Below are 23,969 nucleotides of genomic sequence, written 5' to 3' on the forward strand. Positions count from 1 at the left end.
AACCTTTCTTAGTAATACACAGTTTTTATACAGCCTCTCACACGCCTGTGACGTCACGGCGCAGCCCAGTAACCAATGAGAGGGCGTGGTTTGTGACGCACTGCGGCTCCCACCCACCCCGCTGCCTCGTGCATGTGTGTGTTTGTGCGCGTGTGTACGCGCGCGGGGATGGCTCGCCGCGGTGCTTTGCGAGTGAGCTCGAGCCGGCGGACCTGAAGCATCGGGCCGCAGTGCGCAGAGATGCGGCGCACTTAGACGCGACACGCGGAGCCCTCGCGCCGGCTGCGGGCTGCTGCCATGGTGACCACACCGCGAGCGCAACTGCGTGTCAGTTTTTATTTAATGGCGGCGCGGAGGTCGAGGTGAGCAGCTGTGTCCGCGCGGGTGACGCCGAGTGCGCAGTTGCTGGTTTTTTTTAATTCGCGAAAAAAATCCGTTTTTCGTTCCGTTTTCCACCGATCATCGTTGAAGTAACCATGACGACGGGGCAGGACGAAAGCTCAGTCCGCGTGGCGCTGAGGTAAGTCACGCCGATGTCTCAAATGTTGCGGGTAATGCGTGGCCGGTGCCACCTGTCAGTCAGCGCTGCGGGTTTAGCCGCCACCTGCACAGGTCAGCTGCGGCGCGCGCGCCCCCCTCCCGGACCGGGATGGTTTCAGACACGGTGACTCGGGTCCGACCGTTGCCCCCCGTCCTGCTGTGGTTAACAGGTTATTGTCCTTATCCCTGCAGGAGGTGCAGCTTTACGTGTGAGGCTAAACATCAAATGAATGCACAGGTGCGCGAGCGCTCGCGAGCGCTCAGCAGCCTCCAGCGTGCACAGGACGGGATGATATAATCTAGCAAGGGTTGAAAAGAAGGGAGGATGAGGGAGGATGAGGGAGGATGGGGGACAATCGGCCTGTGTGCCTCACAAAGAGGCGAAGCGCGGCTGAGGCAGGTTCGCAGGCGGAGCCACGCGGCGGAACGTGGAGCCACGGAGCCACGCGGCTGGTGTCTCGAGACAGCCAGCAAACGCTTTTATCTCCATGTTTTTGTGATGCCACACTTTTGAGGAGCTGCTGTAGAAGTAGGCCGCTCCCACCCAGCCTGAGGGGGCAGCGTCTCCAGATCTGCTGGTCTGAGCCCCCCAGGGATGAGCAGTAACGGGCCTGTTTCATCCCTTCTCTCATAATTATGGGCTCTTCCTCCAGCTCGACTACATCCATGCAGAGGTTCACTGGGCTGCTGCTTTTTTAATTATAAATGTATTATGTTTCTAAAAATCAATCAATAATTATAAGGAGGATATACAGTTGCTTTACTAAACTGGGTAAAATGGCCTTTCAAAGGTACCCCCCCCTTTCCCCCCCCAGCAGTTAAGGTGTGGATAACATTCCACACGCCTTATTTCACACATGTCGTATGTAAATGCTCGTCTGTCCATGAAAAGCACAGTTGGACTCCTCGTCTCGTCCGTGTCAGTATTTAGTACCTGATTTCCTGATGGGGGGGTGGTGGGGGGGGGGTGTTGTTGCAGTGGCGTGTTGTAACGGCTCCCAACTGGCAAAACAGTTCGTCAGGGCTGTTGACACGGCGCTCTGCATGTGCTGCGTGCGTTCAGAACGGTGCCGCTCCGTCCTGTCAGCTGCTGCAAATCCAAATAACCCGTCCGGCCGCCATCGTGTTTACCGCCGAGTCATGTTTACCGCCCTCCTGTTTACTGCCGAGTCATGTTTACCGCTGTCCTGTTTACTGCCGAGTCATGTTTACCGCCCTCCTGTTTACTGCCGAGTCATGTTTACCGCCCTCCTGTTTACCGCCGAGTCATGTTTACCGCCTAATACTTGCTTGCATTATGTCTGAGAGGTCGGCATGAGGCTGCTTAATCACTTTAGACCCCAGATTACCCCAACAGAGGCCGTCCTGCTCTGTCAGACACCCACAGAAGCCCCCAGACCTTTGTATTTGTGTCTGTGCGCATGCACGTATGTGTCTGCACGCATGCACGTGAAGGATGAGGGCTGAGCAAAGGCTCGGTGGCTGCAGGTCGACTCTACGGGAGCCTTGTTTGCTCAGTGTGAGACGGCTGGATCATGGTTTGCATTGAGGGGAGGGGCTCAGGAGGACTCGTCAGACCTGCCTGCGTCCACGAGGCAGCAACGTGCACGTGGTTCATACTCAAGTCAGAGATCAAAGCTGGAGGGAGCGCCCTCAACTGCTGGCGGCTCGTCAGCGAGGCGACCGCATGCGGTCGTGGAGAAGGTGAGATCAAAGAGTTTCTCTGCTCCTGTGAGGACTTGCTGATCACCTGGGGGGCGTGACCCTGCGATAATGGGATTAACGAGACCTTAGTTAATAACCCTTCTAATGTAATGACATGGAGGCACGCAGCAACCGGTGGAACACGTCTAAGCCTCCAGACTTAAGCGGCGAGCTCGGGAAAAGCTCGTTAAAATGAGCCGTGTGATTACAGGACCTATTTACTGCTCCTTAATGAGCCGCCTTCATGTCGTACGACAACAAAAAGGCTGCTGAGGGCGGGAGGGAGGTTCAGACAAGCTGGAGGGAGGCCGGCGTCCTGCAGAGGTGAAGGCGAGATGGTCGGAGCTGGATGGTCGGAGCTGGATGGTCGGAGCAGGATGGTCGGAGCTGGATGGTCGGAGCAGGATGGTCGGTGCTGGATGGTCGGAGCTGGATGGTTCTTCTCCGCCCCTGTTCAGCGTCATCATCAGACGTGTGGAGGGGAGGTCGCACCGTGACGGTGAGATGATCCGATCAGAAGAACGCTCCCCATTATCCACGTGCACGTCCATGAGCACATTCTGGGCCGGTTCCTGCTCCGTTCCCAGGGTGACGGCAGCTCATCCACATCATAACCTACACTTAGATCCAAGCTGCCCCAGAATAGACTCGGCCCGGCCACAGCATTGCTGGGAGACCTCAGTTATGTATATCGCGACCTTTACGGAGGCGGCATATTTCTGCATCTGCACTGATGCAGCCAGCCGGGCCCCCCCCCCCCCCCCAGCCCCCCGGCTCCCCGCTGTGTTTAAGGACAACCTGTGTGTGTGTGTGTGTGTGTGTGTGTGTGTGTGTGTGTGTGTGTGTGGGCCACATCCATGCACATATATTGCTCTCTCCTGCTGCCTTCGGCTGGTGTGTTGCAGTTTCACACCTTTAGGTTGTTAGCCCCCCCCCCCCCGCCCCCCAGTTAAGGACTAAAATGAATGAGAGCTAAATGTGGAGCCGGCGCCCCAAATGGGCCCAGGATGTAACTGAACTTCCATCACCAAACTGCCAGCAGAACCTCACAAATAGAAGCAGGCGTGTTTGCTCAGCGAGCCTCGTTATTTACGTCCTGATGGCTCGTCTGAAAGGTAGCGATGCTTTCGTGCCCCCTCGTTCAAGCTAACAGCGCACGAGCTATGAGGATATGAGCTTATTTAGGGCCAATAACAATTCAAATCAAAACATTTGAAATCTAAATCTCCAGAGATGTTGAGGCGTGTTTTGGAACCCTGGGCTGGTTAAAACCCCATTTGAAGCTGACACTGCAGCGCTGTGCTAATTAGCTCTGTGCAGAGACCCAATCGGGCCTCATTAGCATCAAACCTCGTCACCACTTCAACCCTCTCGGGGTCACGGGGGGGGGGGGCACAGTGGGTGAAGGCAGGGCTACCGGAGCTAACGGTCAGAACCAGATCCAGCTGATACCGCGCTTGTTTACCTGACCTGTTATCTGGTTGCCTTGAACGCTGCAGATGTGTCGTGGCTGCTGCGCGGCGCCCCCCCCCCCCCCCCACCACCACCTTTATGCAAACACACACGCCAACAGGTCTCTGCTGACTGGATCGGGTCGTTGGGTTGTTTCCTGTTGCAGAAGCAGACTGGAAAGTTCTTGTTCATGTCACACATTTAATGTAAATAAGCTAATATGGGCGATAACATAATATAAAATCAGCCACGCTATAGAAAGCAGGCTCATTAGAAATGCATAAAATAAAAAAATAAACTTCTTTTATAGATTTTCCATTGTGATTTTCAGTTCTGGGGAAATGGGTCAGAACCGGGGCTGAACTGCCTCCTGTCCCTCATCTCAGTATCAGTGACTTTAAAGAGTTGATTTTTGTGGCCAGAGGTCAGGCCGGTCCTGGACGCGCCCACATCAGCACCTTTGGAGCGGGTCTGGGCCCAGAACATCGTCTCATGAGTTTGTGCCCATTTGCATAGGAGCAACTTTAACCTCCAACATGCAGAACTATGAGCAGAAGTGAGGCGTTCCCAGCCCAGTTATGTCACCCCCCCCCCCCCCCCGATAATGACGGGCTGGTCTGCTCCTCCAACCCTGACCTACGGGAAGCAGTGAAGCCGTTATCAGCACGCCACGAGGACTTGTTTGTTTTTTTAAATATATTTTCCAAAAGGCTCCAAAGCTCTTGGGCCAGTGGGGGAAAACTGTGCGTGTCAGGGAGGTGTCGGCCTGCAGCCACAGTTTCGACCCCCCCAGCTACAGATGAACCACGGAGGCTCATGAGGAGGCTGCTGCTGGTGACCGTGATGGTTCTGTGTCGCTCCGTGAGCCAGAAGGCTGCAGGCTGATCGCGTTACTGCACAACAGCCAAAGAATGTCCTCCTAACCTCTGCCAGACACTCGTTTCACTCAGCTCCCCGTCCAACCGGGCCCAGTTCTGGTGGTTCCTCTCAAAAACCTGCCTAACGAGGTTGGCACCGATATCTCAGGGCAGATGGAGCCCACCTGGAGCTGGGGTCTGCTCCCTTTTTCCTGCCTGCTTCCCTTAAGAAAAGGAAATCCCATTTTTCTGCCTGCAGTGATCATTAGGTCCACTAGCAAAGGTTCTGGTTCTTTTTGTGTGACCAAAACTGGAATAATTCTCTCTCAAGCTGTAATGTGGGTCGTGCTTGGGGTGAGCAGGGATTTAACCTCACCCTGAAGTCTCCGACGGGTGGAGCCGGCCTGGCCCCGCCGGGGTTGGATTATGACTTTAATTCTTGGCTCTGATTACCGTCACCATAGCAACCACATCCTCTGTATCGCACACAGTGCGGACTGTAGAAGCACGTTGGTACGGCGTTATTTAATTCCCACCTATATGGCGTTAAATATAGTGGTGTGGAGGGCGGCGCACGCTGGTGGTTTTCCTGATGCTCCTGGCTGCCTGAGGAGGCATCGGAAAAGCCTTCAGAGGGGATCTGTCCCAGAGGGGATCCCTCCCAGAGGGGATCCGTCCCAGAGGGGATCCATCCCTGGGGGGATCCATCCCTGGGGGGATCCCTCCCAGGGGGGATCCCTCCCAGCTGGACAGCTGACGCCCCCGAAGCTGCAGCTTTATCTGTCTGTTTGGATGTTTGGCCTCACGTTTGGAAAACTGCGGTTTTCATGCGCCACTCGACGGCGTTCCGATCCGACGTTGCTCGGAGCGCCTGACACTTCAGAAGCTGCTGCTTTAGGGAGTGATTGACAGGAGGATTAAGAGTAAAGGCAGGGGAGAGGTTCAGAAACAATTAGGTGAAACCTACCGGACCAGTTCCCTTTCGGCACCTTCATCGTCTGTCGTTAAGACACAAACAGGCGACGGCTGCTGATGTCTGGAAGTGCCCGTCATTACACCCACGACCATGAGGGGGCGCTCAGGCGCCGATCTGCTGGGTGTGGCAACAAGAGCTCCACGTGGACACAAACGTCCCCTCAGCCAAGTGCTGCGCGGCGACCCCAGCGGCCCCGTTAATCACCATCAATCGCTCCATCTGGGCCGGTTCCAGACCATCCTGTTATTGACGTTTCCTCCACAGTGAGGAGCTGAGGGGCTTCAGCCTCACACCTCTGCCCTCGTCCTCCACTCGCCCCCCCGTGGCTCCACGGAGCAGCTGGAATGATTTATGGACGGTGGTTTGGAGGGCGTGTCCGTGGGTGCGAACGAGCCGTGAACTGGGATCTTTTTTTAACTGGTGGAGCCCTAAACTGTGACTGCTGACAGTCCAGAATGTTGTGAATCTGTTCTGGACCCAGGAGGACCAGACAGAGAGTCTCTGCTGGACCGGCCCAGCACCCCGTGACCCTCCCTCACCTGAACTCTGACCTCAGCCTTAAATCCATTATCCTAAAATAGACCTGCTACCCCAGTTGTGCCGCTAGATCCCATTGTGGTGATTTTAGCCTAATTGAGGCGATGATTCTCCTCGGGTTGAGCAGGAACCCGGCATCACAGGCAGAGGAGCGAGGAAATGGCTTTAGCTTCCCGGATGGCTCGTGTGGTGGGACTGACAGAGGGGACTTCACACCTAATTACTGAGCTAAACCATGTGAAACAAAGGTCCCTCCCGCTTTAGGATTACTGGACTCAATTAGAACACATTCACAAGACCAGAAACATGGTTGTTCTGATCCGAAACGGATGAGAAGGTGTCGTCGTTGCTGGGTTCGTCGCTTTGTGCTCCGGAATCATCAGGTTAGCTGAGAGGGGCCAGATGGTTGTGATTATGTTTGTTCCTCTTCCAGTGCAGCACCAGTCGAACACGTCCAACGGTCCGAATCGTTCCAAGCAGCTGAGAATGGCAGGAATGTGCAGGATTTCCTCAGGAAATGAAAGTTTTCCAACAGTTTTCCAACAGAATGTGTGTGCAGGACACTCTGAAGGCACCTTTATTCCGACCCCTAACCCTGTTCCCACCGCGTCGTTCATTAAACGAGGGGAACCAGGACCTGGAGCTCCCACTCAGCTGTGGTGGCGTCGAGCTCGTCGGTGACCCTCCAGACACGGACGCCACCTCTTCTCGCCCCCCTTCGGTCCAGCGGAATAATCCTGCGGCCGTGTCCGCGGTGCCAGCGCTGAGCTCCAGTGTCGCCCTGGTGGACACAATGGCTGCACTGTGGAAGCATTACCCCCCCAGCCTGGGGGACAATGGGGCCCCTATTCACCCCGGACAGGCCGAGCAGCGGCCAGATCTGCTGTCAGGTGCTTTTTTCCTCTGAGCTGAGCAGAATTGCTTTTAAGTCGTCTTATCTGGGGAGCGAGAGGCTGCTGAGCCCCACGTTGATGGTGATTGAGGTTTCGGGTAGATGAACGTGTTTAGGGAACCTTTCAGGCATCAGCGGCCCAGGGTCTCTGAAGCAGCCCTCACTTTGGTCCCCCTCCAGAGAGAGGAGGGTTTGGGTCAGCTGGAGCTGCCAGGATGGTGCCTGGAGTCCAGCCTGGATAAAGAAAACATCTGGGAATTGTTGTTATTATTATGGAATTATCTCTTGGTTTTCCTCAGGATTCGTCCTCAGCTGGCCAGAGAAAAGATCGAGGGATGCCACATCTGCACCTACGTGATGCCCGGAGAGCCTCAGGTGATCCTGGGCAAAGACAAGGCCTTCACCTACGACTACATGTTCGACATGGACTCGCAGCAGGACGCCATCTACACCACCTGCACGGAGAAGCTGATCGACGGCTGCTTCGAGGGCTACAACGCCACCATCTTTGCATACGGGCAGGTGAATCTGCCCCAGAATTAAACCTCCTGTTTCCTCATTTCTCTTTGTCCTGCATGGAAATAACGTGCAAGTTCAGGCTCCTCAAGCCGCCACCCACCCACCCACCCCCCCTTCCTTCCATGTCTGCCGAGGTTGCCGTAGCAACGGCGCTCCCGCTGCACCGACTCCCTGTGAAGTCAAGTGCACGCTCCGTTTAGACAAGCGTATGACACTCGGTTATCACCATGGTAACTCCTCTCCTCAGCGCCGGCCCACTTCTGGAGCTTCATTAACACACTTTCTTTGGCCTGGATCAGAAACTCTGCCCCCCACACACACACACACACACACACACACACACACCCCACAGATAAAAACAGGCCCCATTTTCTGCTGACTGGAAACTAAAATCTTTTGTTGATGAATGGAGTTATAGGCCGAATCAATCATCCATATTTACATGTTGTTTTTAATATTTCTTTTTTTTTACCCATAATGCAACACCACCTCACGAACCCTTCATGTCCCGTTACTCCTCCTCACCCAGACCGGCTCGGGGAAGACCTACACCATGGGGACGGGCTTCGACGTCAACATCGCCGATGACGAGCTGGGCATCGTCCCCCGCGCCGTCCACCACCTCTTCCAGGGCATCGAGGAGCGTCGGGAGGCGGCGCAGGCGCAGGGCCGTCCCGTGCCCGAGTTTAAGATCAACGCCCAGTTTCTTGAGGTAAACGCCCACCTCAGTGGGTTTGACCTTAAACCTGGGGCGCGGCGAGAAGGGCCCTACGGAGAGGTCAGGGGTCAGGCTCATACTGTTGACAGCGAGCTTCCCCAGCGGCGCTCTGTCACCCGGGAACGGCCGCACTGACAATTGAACCGCAGCAGCTGCCATGGGGGGGGCGTTTGGAGGTGTTGGGGCAGGTGCTGGTGTCTGGGGGGGGTAGCGGCGGCGATGTGAGCGGACAGTTGTGCTGCTCCTGTCAGACCACCACGGCGGTAGGAATCTGAGGAATGTGGACATTAAATACAAAACTCACCAAAAATGCGTCCAGATGCTGTTTTGATAAGCTGCGACCTTTTGGTGTTGTGGTTTATTACCTATCACCTAAAAACGTAGCATAAAGCAGCATCAGGTGGCGCAGTTTCGGTCTATAAATATAAAAGACACGACTGCTTTGCTGTTAATTAGCATCAGCTACAGCAACGTGTTCATCACTGAGTCATTATCCAATACGTGTTTCAGCCAGAGAGACTTTTTTCTCCATAGCTTTATAATGAGGAAGTTCTGGACCTGTTTGACTCCTCAAGAGACATGAAGCAAAAATCGCACATCAAGATCCACGAAGATGCTAACGGGGGCATCTACACGGTGGGAGTGACCACCCGGACCGTCGGCTCCGAGGCCGAGGTAAGGCCTGTTCCACGTTGCCTCTGTCGGGCTCTGAAATCAAATGATGGTATCAATGAGTAAAAGTCCGTCTGTGGTTCAGATGATCCAGTGCCTGAAGCTCGGAGCTCTGTCTCGGACCACGGCGAGCACGCAGATGAATGTCCAGAGCTCTCGATCACACGCCATCTTCACCATCCACCTGTGCCAAGTCCGCGTCTGTGCCTCTGACAATGTTCGTACGGCCTCTGCATTGCTGAAAAGACGACTGACCGGAAACGCTTGGTGCGTTGGGACTCACGGGTCTGTGTCTGTCCCCCAGCAGGAGAACGAGACCGATAACAGAGTCTCCAACGGAAACTCTGAGATGGATGAGTACGAGACGCTGACCGCCAAGTTCCACTTTGTGGACTTAGCCGGTTCTGAGAGGCTGAAGAGAACTGGGGCGACTGGAGACCGAGCCAAGGAGGGCATCTCCATCAACTGTGGGCTGGTGAGGATTTGTTGAGTCACTCACGGCTGCGCGCGGCGCTTTACCGCCCCCTGCTGGCCGAATGGTGTCTCGCATGTTTCAAACGGGCGAAATGAGAATTAGAAAACACTTTATTTTATTATTTAATTCAGACCACGGCAACAAATACAGCGCGTTCTGTCAGTCAATTTTTTAAAAAAAAATAAATTTGCCTGTGTTGGTTGCAGGAATCAGCATTTTAAAATCGTTTGCGCTTGCTGCTGTTTTTAAACTTTTAAAGAATCTGGTGTTCTTCTTCATGACGATTGTAACTTGTCTCATGCAGATTTTGGGTGTTTGATCTTGTTTCCCCGTCTTGTCTGCAGCTGGCTCTGGGGAATGTAATCAGCGCTTTGGGTGACCGCAGCAAGCGGGCGTCTCATGTGCCTTATCGAGACTCCAAACTCACCCGACTTCTGCAGGACTCGTTAGGAGGGAACAGGTCAGTGGGGTGAAGCCGGCCTGATGAGCGTTCCTCACTTTTGTGCCATTCTGGAAGTCCACGTCCTGCTTCTACAGCTTTTCTTTCTCCATTTGACTCCTTGAACTGACGATAAATAAACATGCAAAAGTGGATTCGTTTTGTTTTTCCTCGTCAGCCAAACAGTCATGATCGCCTGCATCAGTCCGTCTGACCGCGACTTCATGGAGACGCTCAACACTCTGAAGTACGCCAACCGGGCTCGCAACATCAAGAACAAGGTGATGGTGAACCAGGACAAGGCCAGTCAGCAGATCAGCGCTCTGAGGACCGAGATCGCCCGTCTGCAGATGGAGCTGATGGAGTACAAGTCGGTGAGGAGTCCAGAGCACGCCATCGCCGGCGTCTTCAGGCGCAGCGGAGATTGATTCAGTAATCCCAGAGGTTGATACGCTCCCTTTGATGTGTCCCCTGCCGTGAAGGGCAAACGTATGGCCGGCGAGGACGGCGTGGAGAGTTTCAGCGACATGTTCCATGAAAACTCGATGCTGCAGACGGAGAACAGCAACCTGAGGGTGCGGGTGAAGGCCATGCAGGAGACCATCGATGCCCAGAGAGCGCGCCTCACCCAGCTGCTCAGCGACCAGGCCAACCAGGCCCTCGGCAGGGCAGGTAGCTCCAGATCTGAGCCTGGCCCGGGGGCGTCGGGGCCGCCTAGCGTAGCTCATGTCTGTCGTTGTTACTGATGTTCCAGGTGAGGGAGGAACCGAAGAGATTGGAAACATGATTCAGAGTTACATCAAAGAGATCGAAGACCTCAGGTAAACTGTGACACCTCAGATTGGGCAAGAATATTAAATGTGGTGCAGGAATATCAAAGGTCTCTCTGGGCTGCAGAGCCAAACTGCTGGAGAGTGAGTCCGTGAACGAGCACCTGAGGAAGAACCTGGCCCGCGCCTCCAATCGGCAGTCGCTCTACGGAGGCCCGGGCGCCTTCGCCTCCGCCGCGCTGGCGCCCGAGAAGGAGACCTCTGACATCATCGAACTGGCCAAGAAAGACCTGGAAAAACTGAAAAAGCGGGAAAAGAAGAAGAAGAAAAGGTAGAGCTGGTAGCTGTGTTGCGGTGGAGTGACTGATGGTGTTATTACCGCTGTAATAGGTGTAATAACATGTTGTTATAGTGTTAGAATGAGTTCATCGGTGGTTCCTGCAGCAGTGCTGCGATGCCTTTGTGTGAGATGGGATTTGACCTTTCGTTTGACCTTTCTTCCCTTGGTCTTTTCCTTGGTTCCTCTATCGCTTCCTTTGACCATCACTCCTCCCCGAAGGCTCCAACAGCTGTTGGAGGAGAGGGAGAGGGATGAGAAGGAGGAGGAGGAGGTGGTGGAAGAGGTGGAGGACGTCAGGTTTGTCAGCTTCCACCCTCCTCTTGCCGTTCCCTCCCTATCATTTCATTTCTTTTATGTTTTCAGCAGGTTTTTCCTCACCCGAGTCGGCTTTGCTTCCTGGTTTTTTTCATTTTGATAATATAAACCACTCTTATCTCCTTTTGGATCCTTGCGTAAATGCCTGCTCGTTTATTGACCCGTCACACTAAAACCTTGCTGCTTTTAATGGATTCATTCTCTGACTTTGTATTGAAGGAGGAGATTTTTCAATACAAGGTCAAAGCTGCTGACACTCCAGCGCTTTTACAGCGTTTATCCATTCAGGAACATGAATGTGAGCTGGCAGTGTTTTAACACTGCTGACACCTTATTTTTGGATGTTTTTGTACCGTTGCTGATGAGTTTATTATGTTAATAAATGAGCAGCATCTCTGCTGTAATCGACCTGGTCAGGAGACGGGGCCTAAAGGGAGCAGCAGATCGTTAGGAGCTGATCTTCTGATCAGGTCCCTACAAGTGCAACATTTTCTAAATCACTTTTATTTCCCTTATTATTATTGAGTTTTGTTTGAGCTTTAATTTCAAGACGTTTGATGTTGTGAAGATGATCTTCATGTCTGATAATCTCCAAAACTCTGCAGCTCCTTCCAAAATGTTCTGGATGGATAAACAATTCTTTCAGCTGCTAAGAAGAACAAAATATGCTCAGCAATAATCTTTTCTGATTTATATACATGTAAACAAGTTCACAATGTTCACAATATATACACTAAACACCTTAAATCGGGGTTCATGGGTCCACCGGTCCACTGAAAAAGTCCAACATCTGCTGGAGTTTTGTCACCGATGTGCTTGTTTACATGTGTTGGATACTTCAGCACCAAATGAGGAGGATTCATATCTGACATCTGACCACATCTCATTGTTTCAGCGTCAACAAGGACGAAGTTCTCGACAACGAGCTGGAAAAGAGCACAGAAAAAGAGCTGCTGGAGCGTGAGGACGCGGAGATGGTGGGATTCACTGCCTTTGGCCTCAATTCTCACGGTCCAGGAGGTCTTTACATGTCAACCAACCACTGTTCTGTCTTTGCAGGAGGTCCAGGAAGACAGCGATCACGAGGAAGGAGAGGAGGAGGAGGAGGAAGAGGAGGAGATGGATGTGGAGGAGAGTTCAGACGATTCTGACTCCGAGTCAGATGAAAAAGGTTGGGATCAATGTCTGCAGCTGCGCGGCTTCACCACCAGGCGGCGCTGTTCGATCATTACATAAAGCTGCAGCGCAGAACAAGCTGGTTCCGCCGGTTTAACACTTTATTAACATTTACATCTAAATCACATCTTCACCAAAAGGCCATCACAGATGATACGACATGTTATAGCCTTGTAAATCATATACGTCCTTTATTTTTAATTCTTTTTACTTCAGTATATAATTTAAAATGCAAACAGAACAATGTGCTGATGGATCCTAACCCTGCCGCATCAGAATTCCTTCCCAACAAAGTGACCATGAATAAGGTTTCTGAAATAGGAGCATGTTGTGGTCGTGTGTGTTCCACAGAGAACTTCCAGGCCGATCTGGCCAACATCACCTGTGAGATCGCCATCAAGCAGAAGCTGATCGATGAGCTGGAGAACAGCCAGCGGCGCCTGCACACGCTCAAGCAGCAGTACGAGCAGAAGCTGATGATGCTGCAGTGCAAGATCAAAGACACGCAGCTGGAGCGAGACCGCATCCTCCACAACATGAGTGAGACCGGGACCCTGTTGGGAAGATCTCAGCTGTCACTGCTCCTGGGGGGAATTTAAGGCTTTTGCTTGTTGTTATAAATGTTTCTCATTCTTTAAAAATGAAAAAAGATGAAACGATGTTTCAGAGAATCCTTTAGCGTCGGCTGTTCCACCAGCAGCCTGACGGTGACATTTATATTTGATGGATCAAAGCATCCTGCCTGATTTCTAAGAGCAGCGGAGATCTCATCTCTAATTCAAAACCAGCAACACAAAAGGACTATTTGACAACAGCAGATCAAAGATTTGACTGAATAAACCAGGAGAGAAACATCAGACTGCTGCATATTAAACCACGCTGGGTTTTTCTTTGTCTTCAGACTCGGTGGAAAGCGGCTCGGAGGACAAAGCGCGCAAGATTAAGGCCGAATACGAGAAGAAGCTGAGTGTCATGAACAAGGAGCTGCAGAAGCTGCACTCTGCCCAGAAGGAGCACGCACGGCTGCTGAAGAACCAGTCGCAGTACGAGAAGCAGCTGAGGAAGCTGCAGACGGACGTGGCGGAGATGAAGAAGACCAAGGTCGAAGCAGCCACCTCATGATCTTTAGACATGATGAGGCAAATTTCAGCGTGCTCAGGGACCGTCTGCAAAATACACCCAAACGAAGATATCAGAAATAAATTCTTTTTTGTTTTGTTTGGTCAATCTGAGCGCTTGGGCAGTAAATTCAGCCCAATACCTGGAGTGAAAGTTATTCTGGGAGTATAAGTGGATATTTTAGATTTTGCACTCCACTTTGTAGACGGTCCCTTTGTGCTCATCAAGTCACACTCATCCCTGATTTTAACACTTGTGTGTGTGTGTGTGGGAGGGGGATCTAAAATTACACCACTGCGTGGCCAATAAAACCATAAAAACTTCAATCCAGAATATGTTCCATTTTAGGTGCGTCTCATGAAGCAGATGAAGGAGCAGCAGGAGAAGAACAGGATGAACGAATCTCGCAGAAATCGAGAAATCGCGTCCTTGAAGAAAGACCAGCGCCGGCAGGAGGTGAGACCCGGCCCGTGATGCTCAGCTTCACCCTGCTGAAGCTCTCGTTGATGCCCACGTCCGGTTGCAGCACCAACTGAAGTTACTGGAAGCTCAGAAGAGGCAGCAGGAGCTGATCCTGAGGAGGAAGACGGAGGAGGTGACGGCTCTCAGGAGGCAAGCTCGGCCCAGCTCGGGAAAGGTGATCAGAAAGGTCAACCTCCCAGAACCGGCCCAGGACTCCCCCCACAGACTCCCTCCGTCTGGGCGCATGTACTCCTCCGGCAGCACAGCCCCCACCAGCGCTCGGTGAGTCTGTGCAGATGAACAAACAAGCAGATCCCTGAATCCCCGACACAAATGCGCTGTTGCAGCTTTGGTTTAGGGTTCTGCAGCAGGATCGGGCTCCGGAACACGTTTCCCTCCGTGTGCCTAAAAGATGATGCTGTTGTTGACGCGCGCTGTGTGTGCAGATCTCCCTACAGGCGCACAGTTGGTGTTTACTCCACCAGGGTCGCACGCAATAAGTGGCAGACCCTGGAGCGCCGCATCTCCGGCGTCATCATGCAGAGGATGACCATCTCCAACATGGAGGCCGACATGAACCGGCTCCTCAAGGTGAAGCTGGGCGAGGAGCGTCTGGAGGCGCCGCTCCTCGTCCAGCAGCTTAATCGTGTCTTTGGTCGCAGCAACGAGAGGAGCTGACCAAGCGCAAAGAGAAGGTGATCCGCAAGAAGGAGCGTCTGCTGAGGGAGGGGTCTGAGGCGGAGAAGACCGTCCCCCCCCTCAGCGAGGAGGTGGAGGCGCTGACCGCCAACATCGACTACATCAACGACAGCATCGCGGACTGCCAGGCCAACATCATGCAGATGGAGGAAACCAAGGTGAGGACGCGGAGCGGGCGCCGAAGAGGCCGCGTGAGCCGGAGCGTTTGGCTGATGCTGCGTTCTCCTGCAGGAGGAGGGCGACACGGTGGACGTCTCCGCCGTCATCAGCTCCTGCACGCTGGCCGAGGCTCGTTTTCTCCTGGATCACTTTATGTCCATGGCAATCAATAAGGTGCCTTCACACAGGTGTGGTTGTTGATGGTGCCGCCGGTGGTGGCTAACTCCAGCCTGTCTCCAGGGCCTCCAGGCCGCCCAGCGGGAGTCCCAGGTGAAGGTGATGGAGGGCAGGCTGAAGCAGACAGAGATCACCAGCGCCACCCAGAACCAGCTGCTCTTCCACATGCTGAAGGAGAAGGCCGAGTTCAACCCGGAGCTGGATGCGCTGCTGGGGAACGCGCTGCAAGGTAACGGCCTCGTGCGTTGAGGGGGGGATGGGGGGTCACACACCCAACACACACCCATTTAACCCCGCCTACTTCCTGGAGGTGTCCTCAAGATCCCGTCTGGATAAAAGTTGTTTCCGGTGGACTGTGATGGCAGTGAAGAGGGAAGTGAAGTGATTCCCATCATGATCAGAGGAACCATGTGAAGAGCCTCTCAGGAAGTAGGCGGTTCCGGCCGGTCGGTATGGTCGGGCCGGTCGCCGCGGCCGGGCCGGTCGCCGCGGCCGGGCCGGTCGCCGCGGTCGGGCCGGTCGCCGCGGTCGGGCCGGGCGCCGCGACCGGGCCGGGCGTCTGCTGAACAGGAGCGGCCTCAAAATAACAGAGAAATGAAATAAATGCAGCATGCTGCCATCTCAAATGAGCCCTGATCAACAGGCAGCCTCTGTCCAGCGAGACGTCCGGTTTCTGCACCTGTTTTACTCTTTATTTAATCGTGCTTTTAGTTCTGGGCGGCTGTTTTATGACACCATATTAGGGCCATTCCAGGTGAAACGGCTGGGAAATATGTGGTGAAAAGGAAAATCCCAGCTTGTTTTCTTACACCTCCAATGTCCCTAATAATCTGTCAAACTCAGATTTTTGATTTGTGCATCACCTGTTTTCTGTTCCCCCACCTTTTCTGTTTTTTTGTTTTATGTTGTTACAGAACTAGGTAACATCTCAGCTGGTAAGTGGACCACATTAGTGTTGTGAATGCATGGTGCCTCACCTAAACTAAACACCTAACCTGAGCAGGTGCATGAGGTGCGATGCAACCAGGCTTCCCGTGTCTGTCTGCTGACCCCCTCCCCTCGCCTCCCTTCATCTGGATGCACCTCCTCCTCCTCCTCCTCCTCCTCCTCGCTCACCTCGTGCTACAGCTCCATGCTTTAGCACCCTGCTAACCCTTAGTCCCTTCCACAGGAACCATTCCGCGTGGATGTTTGTAGCCGTTTCTGCAGGGAGCAACGGCCTAATGATTCCTCACGCCCCCACCACCTTCTGACTCATGTTGGGCCTTTGACCTTTGCCCTGGCTCCCTGACACCCCCTTCCTCTAAATCTTTGACACCTCATGGCTCTCTGACATGCCAACCTTTTCCCTCCTGTGAAGCCGTTCAGCTCAGTGAGGACCAAGCGTCTGTTGTGGACCAAACAGCATGACCCCCCGCCACATCGCCCCCATCTGCTTCATCTCTCTGCCTCCATTTTGTACAGCGTTTTTTCCTGTTGCTGGAAACAACCACGGATTAGTGATTGGATGTTAGGCCGGATGAACTGACCATGGAAAGCTGGATTTTTCCCTCCACTCTAACATTTGTTTTGTCTTATTTGACAGAAACTGGAGACGACAGCAGCAGTGACGAGTCTGCACAGAGTCCCTCTGCTGATGGAGCGTGAGTTTATATTATTACTACATATATTACTATATGTCCTCCACAGTTTCTGCCATCTCATTCAATAACAGCTACCGTTCAGGTCGTGTTTACGTTTGCTTTAGCTTTATTGTCCAATGCATGTGGCATTTCTCCTCACGGAAGTATTCTTGTGATCAGCAGTTTGGCTTCAGACCTGATGAAGCTCTGCGGTGAGAGCAAAACAAGAAACAAGGTATTACGACCGTTTGCTGTTGCTCCGCTCGCTGCTTCCTGTTTTTGCATGATTCCCTCTTTATTTTCCTCTTTTCCTCCCCTCAGGCTCGCAGGAGGACCACGACCCAGATGGAGCTGCTGTATGCAAACAGCGACTCCATCCTGGAGCTCCCCGCTGCAGATTTCTCCATGTTGCCTTTAGCTGAAACACCAGATGGGGGCGGAGAGGTGGAGGCGTCAGGCTCATCAGTCAGGGACTACGCCGCTCTCTCCCCTGGCTTTTCCTCTAAAATGGGCAGCATGTAAGTCCGGGCCCGGCACTCTTTCACTAACACATTAATTACTAATCCCTTCCTTCCTGCATGTTTGATGTTGCCCTTCATCTCCTGCTGTATATAATAATGTTCCTGCATTATTCATGAGTGTCTGTACATCAGCTGGCTGCAGCAGCCTGATGAGGCCGCTGTGGTAAAAGCATGTGGGCCGCAGCGGTTCTGAACAGTTCTCTTGCCGATTTCTTCATCACTCCTGTGAGCACCTTGTTAAAATGCTTGTTTCAGCGACACGTCGCTACTAAGCACGACGCTTTAGAGCCCCGTTTCTCCGCTGTAGCGTAAGTGCTCAGTAGGCGGCCCACACTGACCCGTGGGCCGGTACGGGACTCGGAGTTGTAGAGCAGTCAGTAGTTAATGGTGAGCTTGGAGCAGAACCACCACAGTTTTGGGACTTGAACATCAGGTAACTGTTTCTGTGTGTGACTGCATGCTCACATCTTCATATCCGTGTCTTTGTTTTCATAAGTTTCTCTTGTTTTATCATTTTCTTTGTGTTGTTTGTGTATGACTGTATAAAATGGATCAATCAGCTCAGGCTCCAGAACTTCATCTGGGTTGGAAAAACGGGCAGCAGAACCCTCCCCGCTCTCTCGCAGGAAGACCTATGACAAGGCACAAGCAGCGGGCAACAGGGCAAAGGTCAAGGAGACTAAACAGTAAGAGATTGTCGCCCACATTCCAGCTGCAACTCCAACCGAGAGGAAACCATTTCCCTCCGGCTCTACTAATCCTGCTCCCGTCCGTCTCCGCTGCGGAGAAGCATGCGGTCCAATCACCGAAGGCTGCGCCTGGCGTGTCGCCCTTTAACCCGCTGAGCTTCTGCCTCTCTAACGCGGACAGCTTTAATGAGCTCGCCATCGTCTAATATCTGATCACATGATTAGAGGAACTCGCCGTCTGTTCCTTCTCACCAGAACATTCTGATGTAGCTAAAAGGGTGGAAGGTGTCACCGGAGCTGGAAGCTCAGTGTCTGGGATGGCTGAGAGGTCCAGAACACACGGTCGGATCCTCAACAGGATCCAGTCACATGTGCCTTCCTCTCTGACCATATCTTCTCCGGCCTTGGAAGCTTCTCTCTCACCAGTTTGCTGCCTTGAGCTGTTTTCTTTGGATCGGAATGTTGTGTCCTGGTCAGAGATTAGCACCTTTCCTCCGTCATGTAACCTGGTTTTCGTGGTTTCCTGGTTCAACATTCTTATGTCTGAATACAGGAAAACGTTGTTAATTCTTCGGGTGAAACTCCCTTTAGCCTCAGAATTGGTCCGTGCATCCGCGTGCTGCTTCGGAGATATCTGGGAAAAATGAATATTTAAAGCAACTTAAAAGCAACAAACTTCTTCCAAACTGACACGTTTGACTGGCTGTAACGTGGACTTTGTTGCACTTCCAGTCGATGCCTTAAAGAGGTTCTGGAGTTCTACATGAGTGGAGGGAACTGCTGCCAGGACGTCGCGGCTCGTTTGCTCGGCTGCACCCTCATTAAAACCAGACACTTTCTGAGGAACGACGGCGTGTTCACAGGGACTCCTCGTCTGTATCTCTACCTCCCTTTTGTTCCTGTAGTTGGATTTAAGCTGCTGACAACGGCTCCTTTAAAAAGAAGCCTTTGGCCAACTTCCTGTGTCCCCTTGACAGCAGCTTCTCCAGAACTGATCCTGGATTCTGTAAACACGCCTTAAAATGGTGGCGGCCTGTTTAAGGGGAGTGGCAGCGACGCCGCTCCTGTTGTGAGATGAGTCTCAACGTGGTCCTGTCAAGCTGTCCTGAGAGGTTCTCCCACATGACATGAATGCAGCATATGTGTCTGCCTTCTGTCCTCGTGCAGCCTCCCACACTTGTGCCAGTCGTGTGTAAACAGCTCAGCACACGCTTTAATTATGCTGCAGCTTAATTGGCAGCCGTACTGTCTTCCTCTGCACTCCCCATCATTAGGGGCCTGAAGAGGGCCCAATCACTTCCTGCGTCCCCTGCCGCTCACCCCATTACGTGCTTCACCACCTATAGACGTGTAGCATGACGCGCTAGCATGCAAATGTCCCGCAGGGGGGGAAAAGGGACTTTCCTGAATGTTCTCCTCTGATTAGAGCTGGAAGTGGCTCCATCTCTTACAGATGAGGCGGAATTGAAAATAGTTCCCAAATAATTGTGGAGCTGTTGTGCAGGTTGGATGATTGATTTCCGTCCTGTTTCCAGCCTGTTTTTCCATCATGTTGGCGTCTATTAAATATGAAGGTAAATCCATTTTAACAGACTTCCCCTGACACCTAATCCATCACTGTGATTGTCTCATCTTGGCTGTCATGAACCACATTCCAGACTGTCATTCTCAGACTTTCTAATGTCCCGGTTACATTCGCAGCTTCTCAAAACCCTCCTGGGAATAAAATTTGGAAATTTTGAGGAAAAAGTTGGAATGAGTTACTGAGGCAGTTTCCCAGAGCTCCCAGTTGACTCCATCTCCAGAGTCCATCAGATGGACGCGTCATTGGAGGACAGGAATATTCCCACCTCTAACAACCAGCTGGACCCGTGCACGTGGCTGTGCACGTGGCACGGCTGCGTTTGTCTGTGTTAATTAGAAGGTGGAGGGGGGGGGGCTCGCTCGCCGCCTCACAAGTTAAATGTCTACATTAGAGTTGCAGTCCAGCCTAGAAGAAGAGCGTTCCGAACAGCGGGGCGTGTTGGGAATGTTGACGGGATGCTGGCGTTCCCTCCAGCACGGATGGACGCCGGCCTGGCCCTCCGCCGGGCTTCTCCTCCCGCCCGTGATCCTCACAAGTACGAGAGTTTCTACTTCTCTTTGCTGCCTGAACCGTCGCTCTTGGTGGCAGGTTGGAGGTGAAGGGTGGGAACTGGAGCTGCCTCGTCCTCCTCCGTCTGTCCGTCCGGGACCGCCGGGACCGTCCCCAGCGGATCTGTAGAGGATGCCCTGATCTCTCGTACTCCTCGTTTCTCTATCAGCTGCCCTTTTTTCCCGCCTGGGACGGCGTCGGCCCGGCTGACGCTGCAGGACAACAACGTTCCCGATTCCAAGGTGTCATCGGGAACAGACACTTGGGGATCGACCTCACCGTCCGTGGTGGCCGCCGACCTCGCTGGTTTCAAACGGCGGGGCTTTTCCTACCTTCTGGGACGCCTCCTCGTCGTCTGTCTATTCTGGGTCGGCAGCCTCGTGCACGCCGTGCGCGACTGGGCCCGGTGGGCCGTGATTCAGCACCTCGCCGCTCCGGCTCCACCCTGCTCACGCTTGATCACGCTGACGTGTGTGTTGTGTGTTCCAGGGGCGTCATTTACCCCGTGCCGTCCACGAAGAGCAGCCGTTCGTCCACTTTGCAGTGCGTGCACGTGGCGGAGGGCCACAGCAAGGCCGTCCTGTGCGTGGACAGCACCGACGACCTTCTCTTCACCGGATCCAAAGGTTAATACGGGCTCGGCCTCGTCAGTATTCACCATCCGCTGTCCTGATAATGCTCAGTAATTTCTGACATTTGAAGATGCCGCGATGCCTCATAGACCCTGACGGGCATTAATGAAGATCGGCACGTGCACGCGTGGGGGGGGGGCGTGAAAGTGTGCAGAGACGTGCGCAGCTCAACGCGCGCTAGAACTGCGCGACTTTATAATTCTCTGACCTTGACTTTCAGACCGGACCTGTAAGGTTTGGAACCTGGTGACGGGTCAGGAGATCATGTCCCTCGCGGGCCACCCCAACAACGTGGTGTCGGTCCGCTACAGCTCCAGTCTGGTCTTCACCGTCTCCACCTCCTACATCAAGGTGTGGGACATCCGAGACTCGGCCAAGTGCGTGCGGACGCTAACGTGAGTGCCGACCCTTCCCGTTGGCTCCATCCGATTCCGTGTTGGTCTCAACGGGACTCGTCCCTTCAGGTCCTCCGGTCAGGTCACCCTCGGGGACGGCTGCTCGGCGAGCACCAGCCGCACCGTCGCCATCCCAGCAGGAGAGAACCAGATCAACCAGATCGCTCTCAATCCCAACGGGACGGTTCTGTACGCAGCCGCGGGGAACTCGGTCCGAGTGTGGGACCTGCGGAGGTGAATTCCGCCGGCGCCGCTCCCGTTTCCGCTACACTCGGAGAACGAAATGAAATGAAAAAGCTCCGTTTTCACCGTCGTTTCTTCAGCTTTCTGCAGCGCAAACGTTTAAATCTGCTCTATTTGCCTCTCTGGCAGATTTGCATCCACGGGAAAGCTAATGGGTCACCTGGGTCCGGTGATGTGTCTGACTGTGGATCAGTCCGGAACCAGCAGTCAGGATCTGGTGATCACAGGGTCCAAGGATCACTACATCAAGGTGGGTTTCGATCTGAAATCAGGAAACTCCCACAGTCGGATCTTCAGCATGGGTTTGGTTCTGGTTCTGTGTGCCGCAGCTGTTCGACGTGACCGAAGGCTCCCTGGGGAGCATCGGGCCCACGCACAACTTTGAGCCTCCTCACTACGACGGCATCGAGTCCCTGGTGGTCCAGGGAGACATGTTCTTCAGCGGCTCGCGAGACAACGGCATCAAGAAGTGGGACCTGGACCGTAAAGACCTGCTGCAGGTACGGACAGAAGCCCCGACGGGAGGTTCTGTTCAGCCTCACAAACGATCCCTCAGTACCAGTGCTTCTGTCCAACAGCAAGTCCCCAACGCCCACCGTGACTGGGTGTGTGCGCTGGGCGTGGTGCCCGGGTCGCCGGTGCTGCTGAGCGGCTGCCGGGCCGGCGTGCTGAAGCTGTGGCACACGGACACGCTGGGGCCTCTGGGGGAGCTGCGGGGCCACGAGAGCCCCATCACCAGCATCTCCACCAACAGCAGCCACCTCTTCACCGCCTCAGAGTCAGTGTCCCCGCACGTGGCCGCCGCATTTGCACGCGCCAGCCTCCTCTTCACGCCATTTCCTCTTCCTGTCTCCCAGCGACCGCACGGTGAAGATCTGGCGCGCGCGGGGGGGCCTGGACAGCACCGCGGAGGGGGCCGACAACGCCGACGAGGTGGCCAGTAACTGAAGAGGGCGCCCCCTGCTGCCGGCTTTGATGCTGGACGGACGCTGACGCATCCTTTGATGCTCCTGCACTTTGATCCCGACCTGCGCACCCCCCAGCGGTTCCTGGAGCCGCACCCCCCCCACGCTGTTTGTGACCGTCGCGTCGCCCCCGTCTGCTCTGAGCTTTGTGCTAGTTCGCCACGTCGTAGATGAAATGTAACCGCTGATATCCTGTGCGCCATAACGGAGAAGTGACGGGACGCCGGGAGGCTGAGACGGCTGATGGGCTGCGAGCTGGTCTGCGCAACCCAGTTCTCCAGGTTTGGTTTGTTTCTCCGCACTTGAAGAAGAACCAATGTTCCCCGAGAACCTTTTCCCCAATGAACGTTGATGTGGAAGTGACAGATCACCTTTCTCCTTAAAGTCAGACTGCTGCCTTAGCGCGCCGCTTTGTTTCAGAGCCGTTTCGGATCGGCGACCAAAACCTGGTGTTTTTGCTGCAGATGTGAGCAGAAAACCTCAGATTTCCACTCTCGCCGATGCTATGGCTAGCAGCTAGAGTTTAGAAGAATGGAACCTGCTAGCATGATTGTTTTTGACTGTAACTTAGGAATCTAGACTCACTAAAGGAATAGTTCATGTTGTTCAACCACTTGAGAAATAGACTAAAATGAGTCTTTTGTTTCGAAGCGCGTTAGATTGGAGGGTCTAGATTTAGGCTGGACTGTTCTTAGTCTTCTCTGTGGAGCGGAACCGTTGACGGCGCTGTTGTTAATCACGCTCACTGAAACCTTCTGCACAGTCTTAATGCTAAGCTAATGCTAAGCTAACCGTCTTCACAGAAGAGGCTGGAGGCCAGGTGTGAAGCCTGTACCTGTACAGGTATGTTGGCGTTGAAGTTAATGTCGGGAAAATAAAACCGCTTTTTAGTCCCTCTGAAATATTTTTAGCTTAATTTTTAGAATTCCTTTTGGTTCTGAGGAGGTCCAATTGGGCCCCTTGCTGAATTAGTTTTTCCCACATTTGGCCTCCATCCTCTTCCATTTAGATCCAGTGTGTTTTCCCAGTCTTGGACTGGTTCCGTTAACTCTCGAGCACTTGTGAACACTGTCACATTTAACCTGTTAGAACATGACCGGGATATTCACGTGTCGTCCGCCTGTGTACTAAACCCTGTGTTCGTGTCACGGTTAGCTAACACGGACACCACCCCCCTGACCTTTCCCTCCGGCTGCTGCCGAGCCCAGCGCCCCCCTCCTCCGCCCCCCAGGGGGTCCCCCAGGGTTCCTGGTGATTATTATCGGTCAACGTGTCTGATGTATCAACTGTGTATTGGCTCAGAATTCTGGATGATGTTTGTACCATGGGACCACGAATCGGAGCGACACCCGGACGGGGGGAAGCTGGACCGACGCTTTGGCCGGAATTTTGAGCAGCCTGTGATGCTTTTCTGTTCTACCCTCCCTGCTCCACGTATCCTGAACACCCCCCGGGAGAAGCAGCCCCCATAGCGGCTCTAATGTCAGATGCCTTGTGAGAATAAACGCCACTGTCAAAAACCAGTAACGCTGCCTCCTTCTCTTCTTCTGCAGCCTTTCGTGTTGTGGAGCACGGAAATATTCATTTAAACACAAACTTTCTGTCATTTTGATCCTCCCTTCACAAAATATGACATTTTTGCAGAAATGCTTAATCCAGTAGGACCATCCAGGAGTCCACCGTGCACGTGGGCGTGAGCAGTAAATGTTGGGAGCGTTCCCAGCGTTCCCAGAGCGTTCCCAGTGCTCCCAGACTGCTGATCCTGCTGCC

At 53.5% G+C, this 23,969-nt stretch overlaps 1 protein-coding gene across 7 annotated transcripts; it reads left to right on the forward strand.

The window, feature by feature from the left end:
• The first annotated feature begins 139 nt into the window (after positions 1 to 139).
• Positions 140 to 23,726, forward strand: kif21a (kinesin family member 21A). Of its 7 annotated transcripts, none has more exons than XM_011607710.2 (33): positions 140 to 520; positions 7,258 to 7,480; positions 8,007 to 8,189; positions 8,730 to 8,870; positions 8,953 to 9,084; positions 9,172 to 9,342; positions 9,687 to 9,802; positions 9,960 to 10,155; positions 10,264 to 10,453; positions 10,536 to 10,602; positions 10,679 to 10,882; positions 12,102 to 12,183; positions 12,266 to 12,377; positions 12,734 to 12,922; positions 13,284 to 13,483; positions 13,850 to 13,957; positions 14,028 to 14,245; positions 14,410 to 14,554; positions 14,626 to 14,820; positions 14,894 to 14,995; positions 15,062 to 15,227; positions 15,913 to 15,933; positions 16,584 to 16,641; positions 16,801 to 16,855; positions 16,942 to 17,138; positions 17,702 to 17,827; positions 20,454 to 20,590; positions 20,817 to 20,991; positions 21,061 to 21,225; positions 21,364 to 21,484; positions 21,564 to 21,734; positions 21,813 to 22,012; positions 22,092 to 23,726. In XM_011607710.2, exons 1-33 carry the CDS (start codon positions 477 to 479, stop codon positions 22,180 to 22,182), a joined length of 4,701 nt encoding a protein of 1,566 aa, XP_011606012.1. In that variant the 5' UTR covers positions 140 to 476; the 3' UTR covers positions 22,183 to 23,726. The 7 variants fall into 7 exon arrangements, with proteins under 7 accessions (XP_011606012.1, XP_011606014.1, XP_011606015.1 ...); XM_011607712.2 differs by having other exon boundaries at positions 16,804 to 16,855; XM_011607713.2 differs by having other exon boundaries at positions 9,175 to 9,342.
• The last annotated feature ends 243 nt before the right edge of the window (positions 23,727 to 23,969 follow it).

Source organism: Takifugu rubripes, chromosome 9 (assembly GCF_901000725.2).
Source record: "Takifugu rubripes chromosome 9, fTakRub1.2, whole genome shotgun sequence".
Lineage (NCBI taxonomy): Eukaryota > Metazoa > Chordata > Actinopteri > Tetraodontiformes > Tetraodontidae > Takifugu > Takifugu rubripes.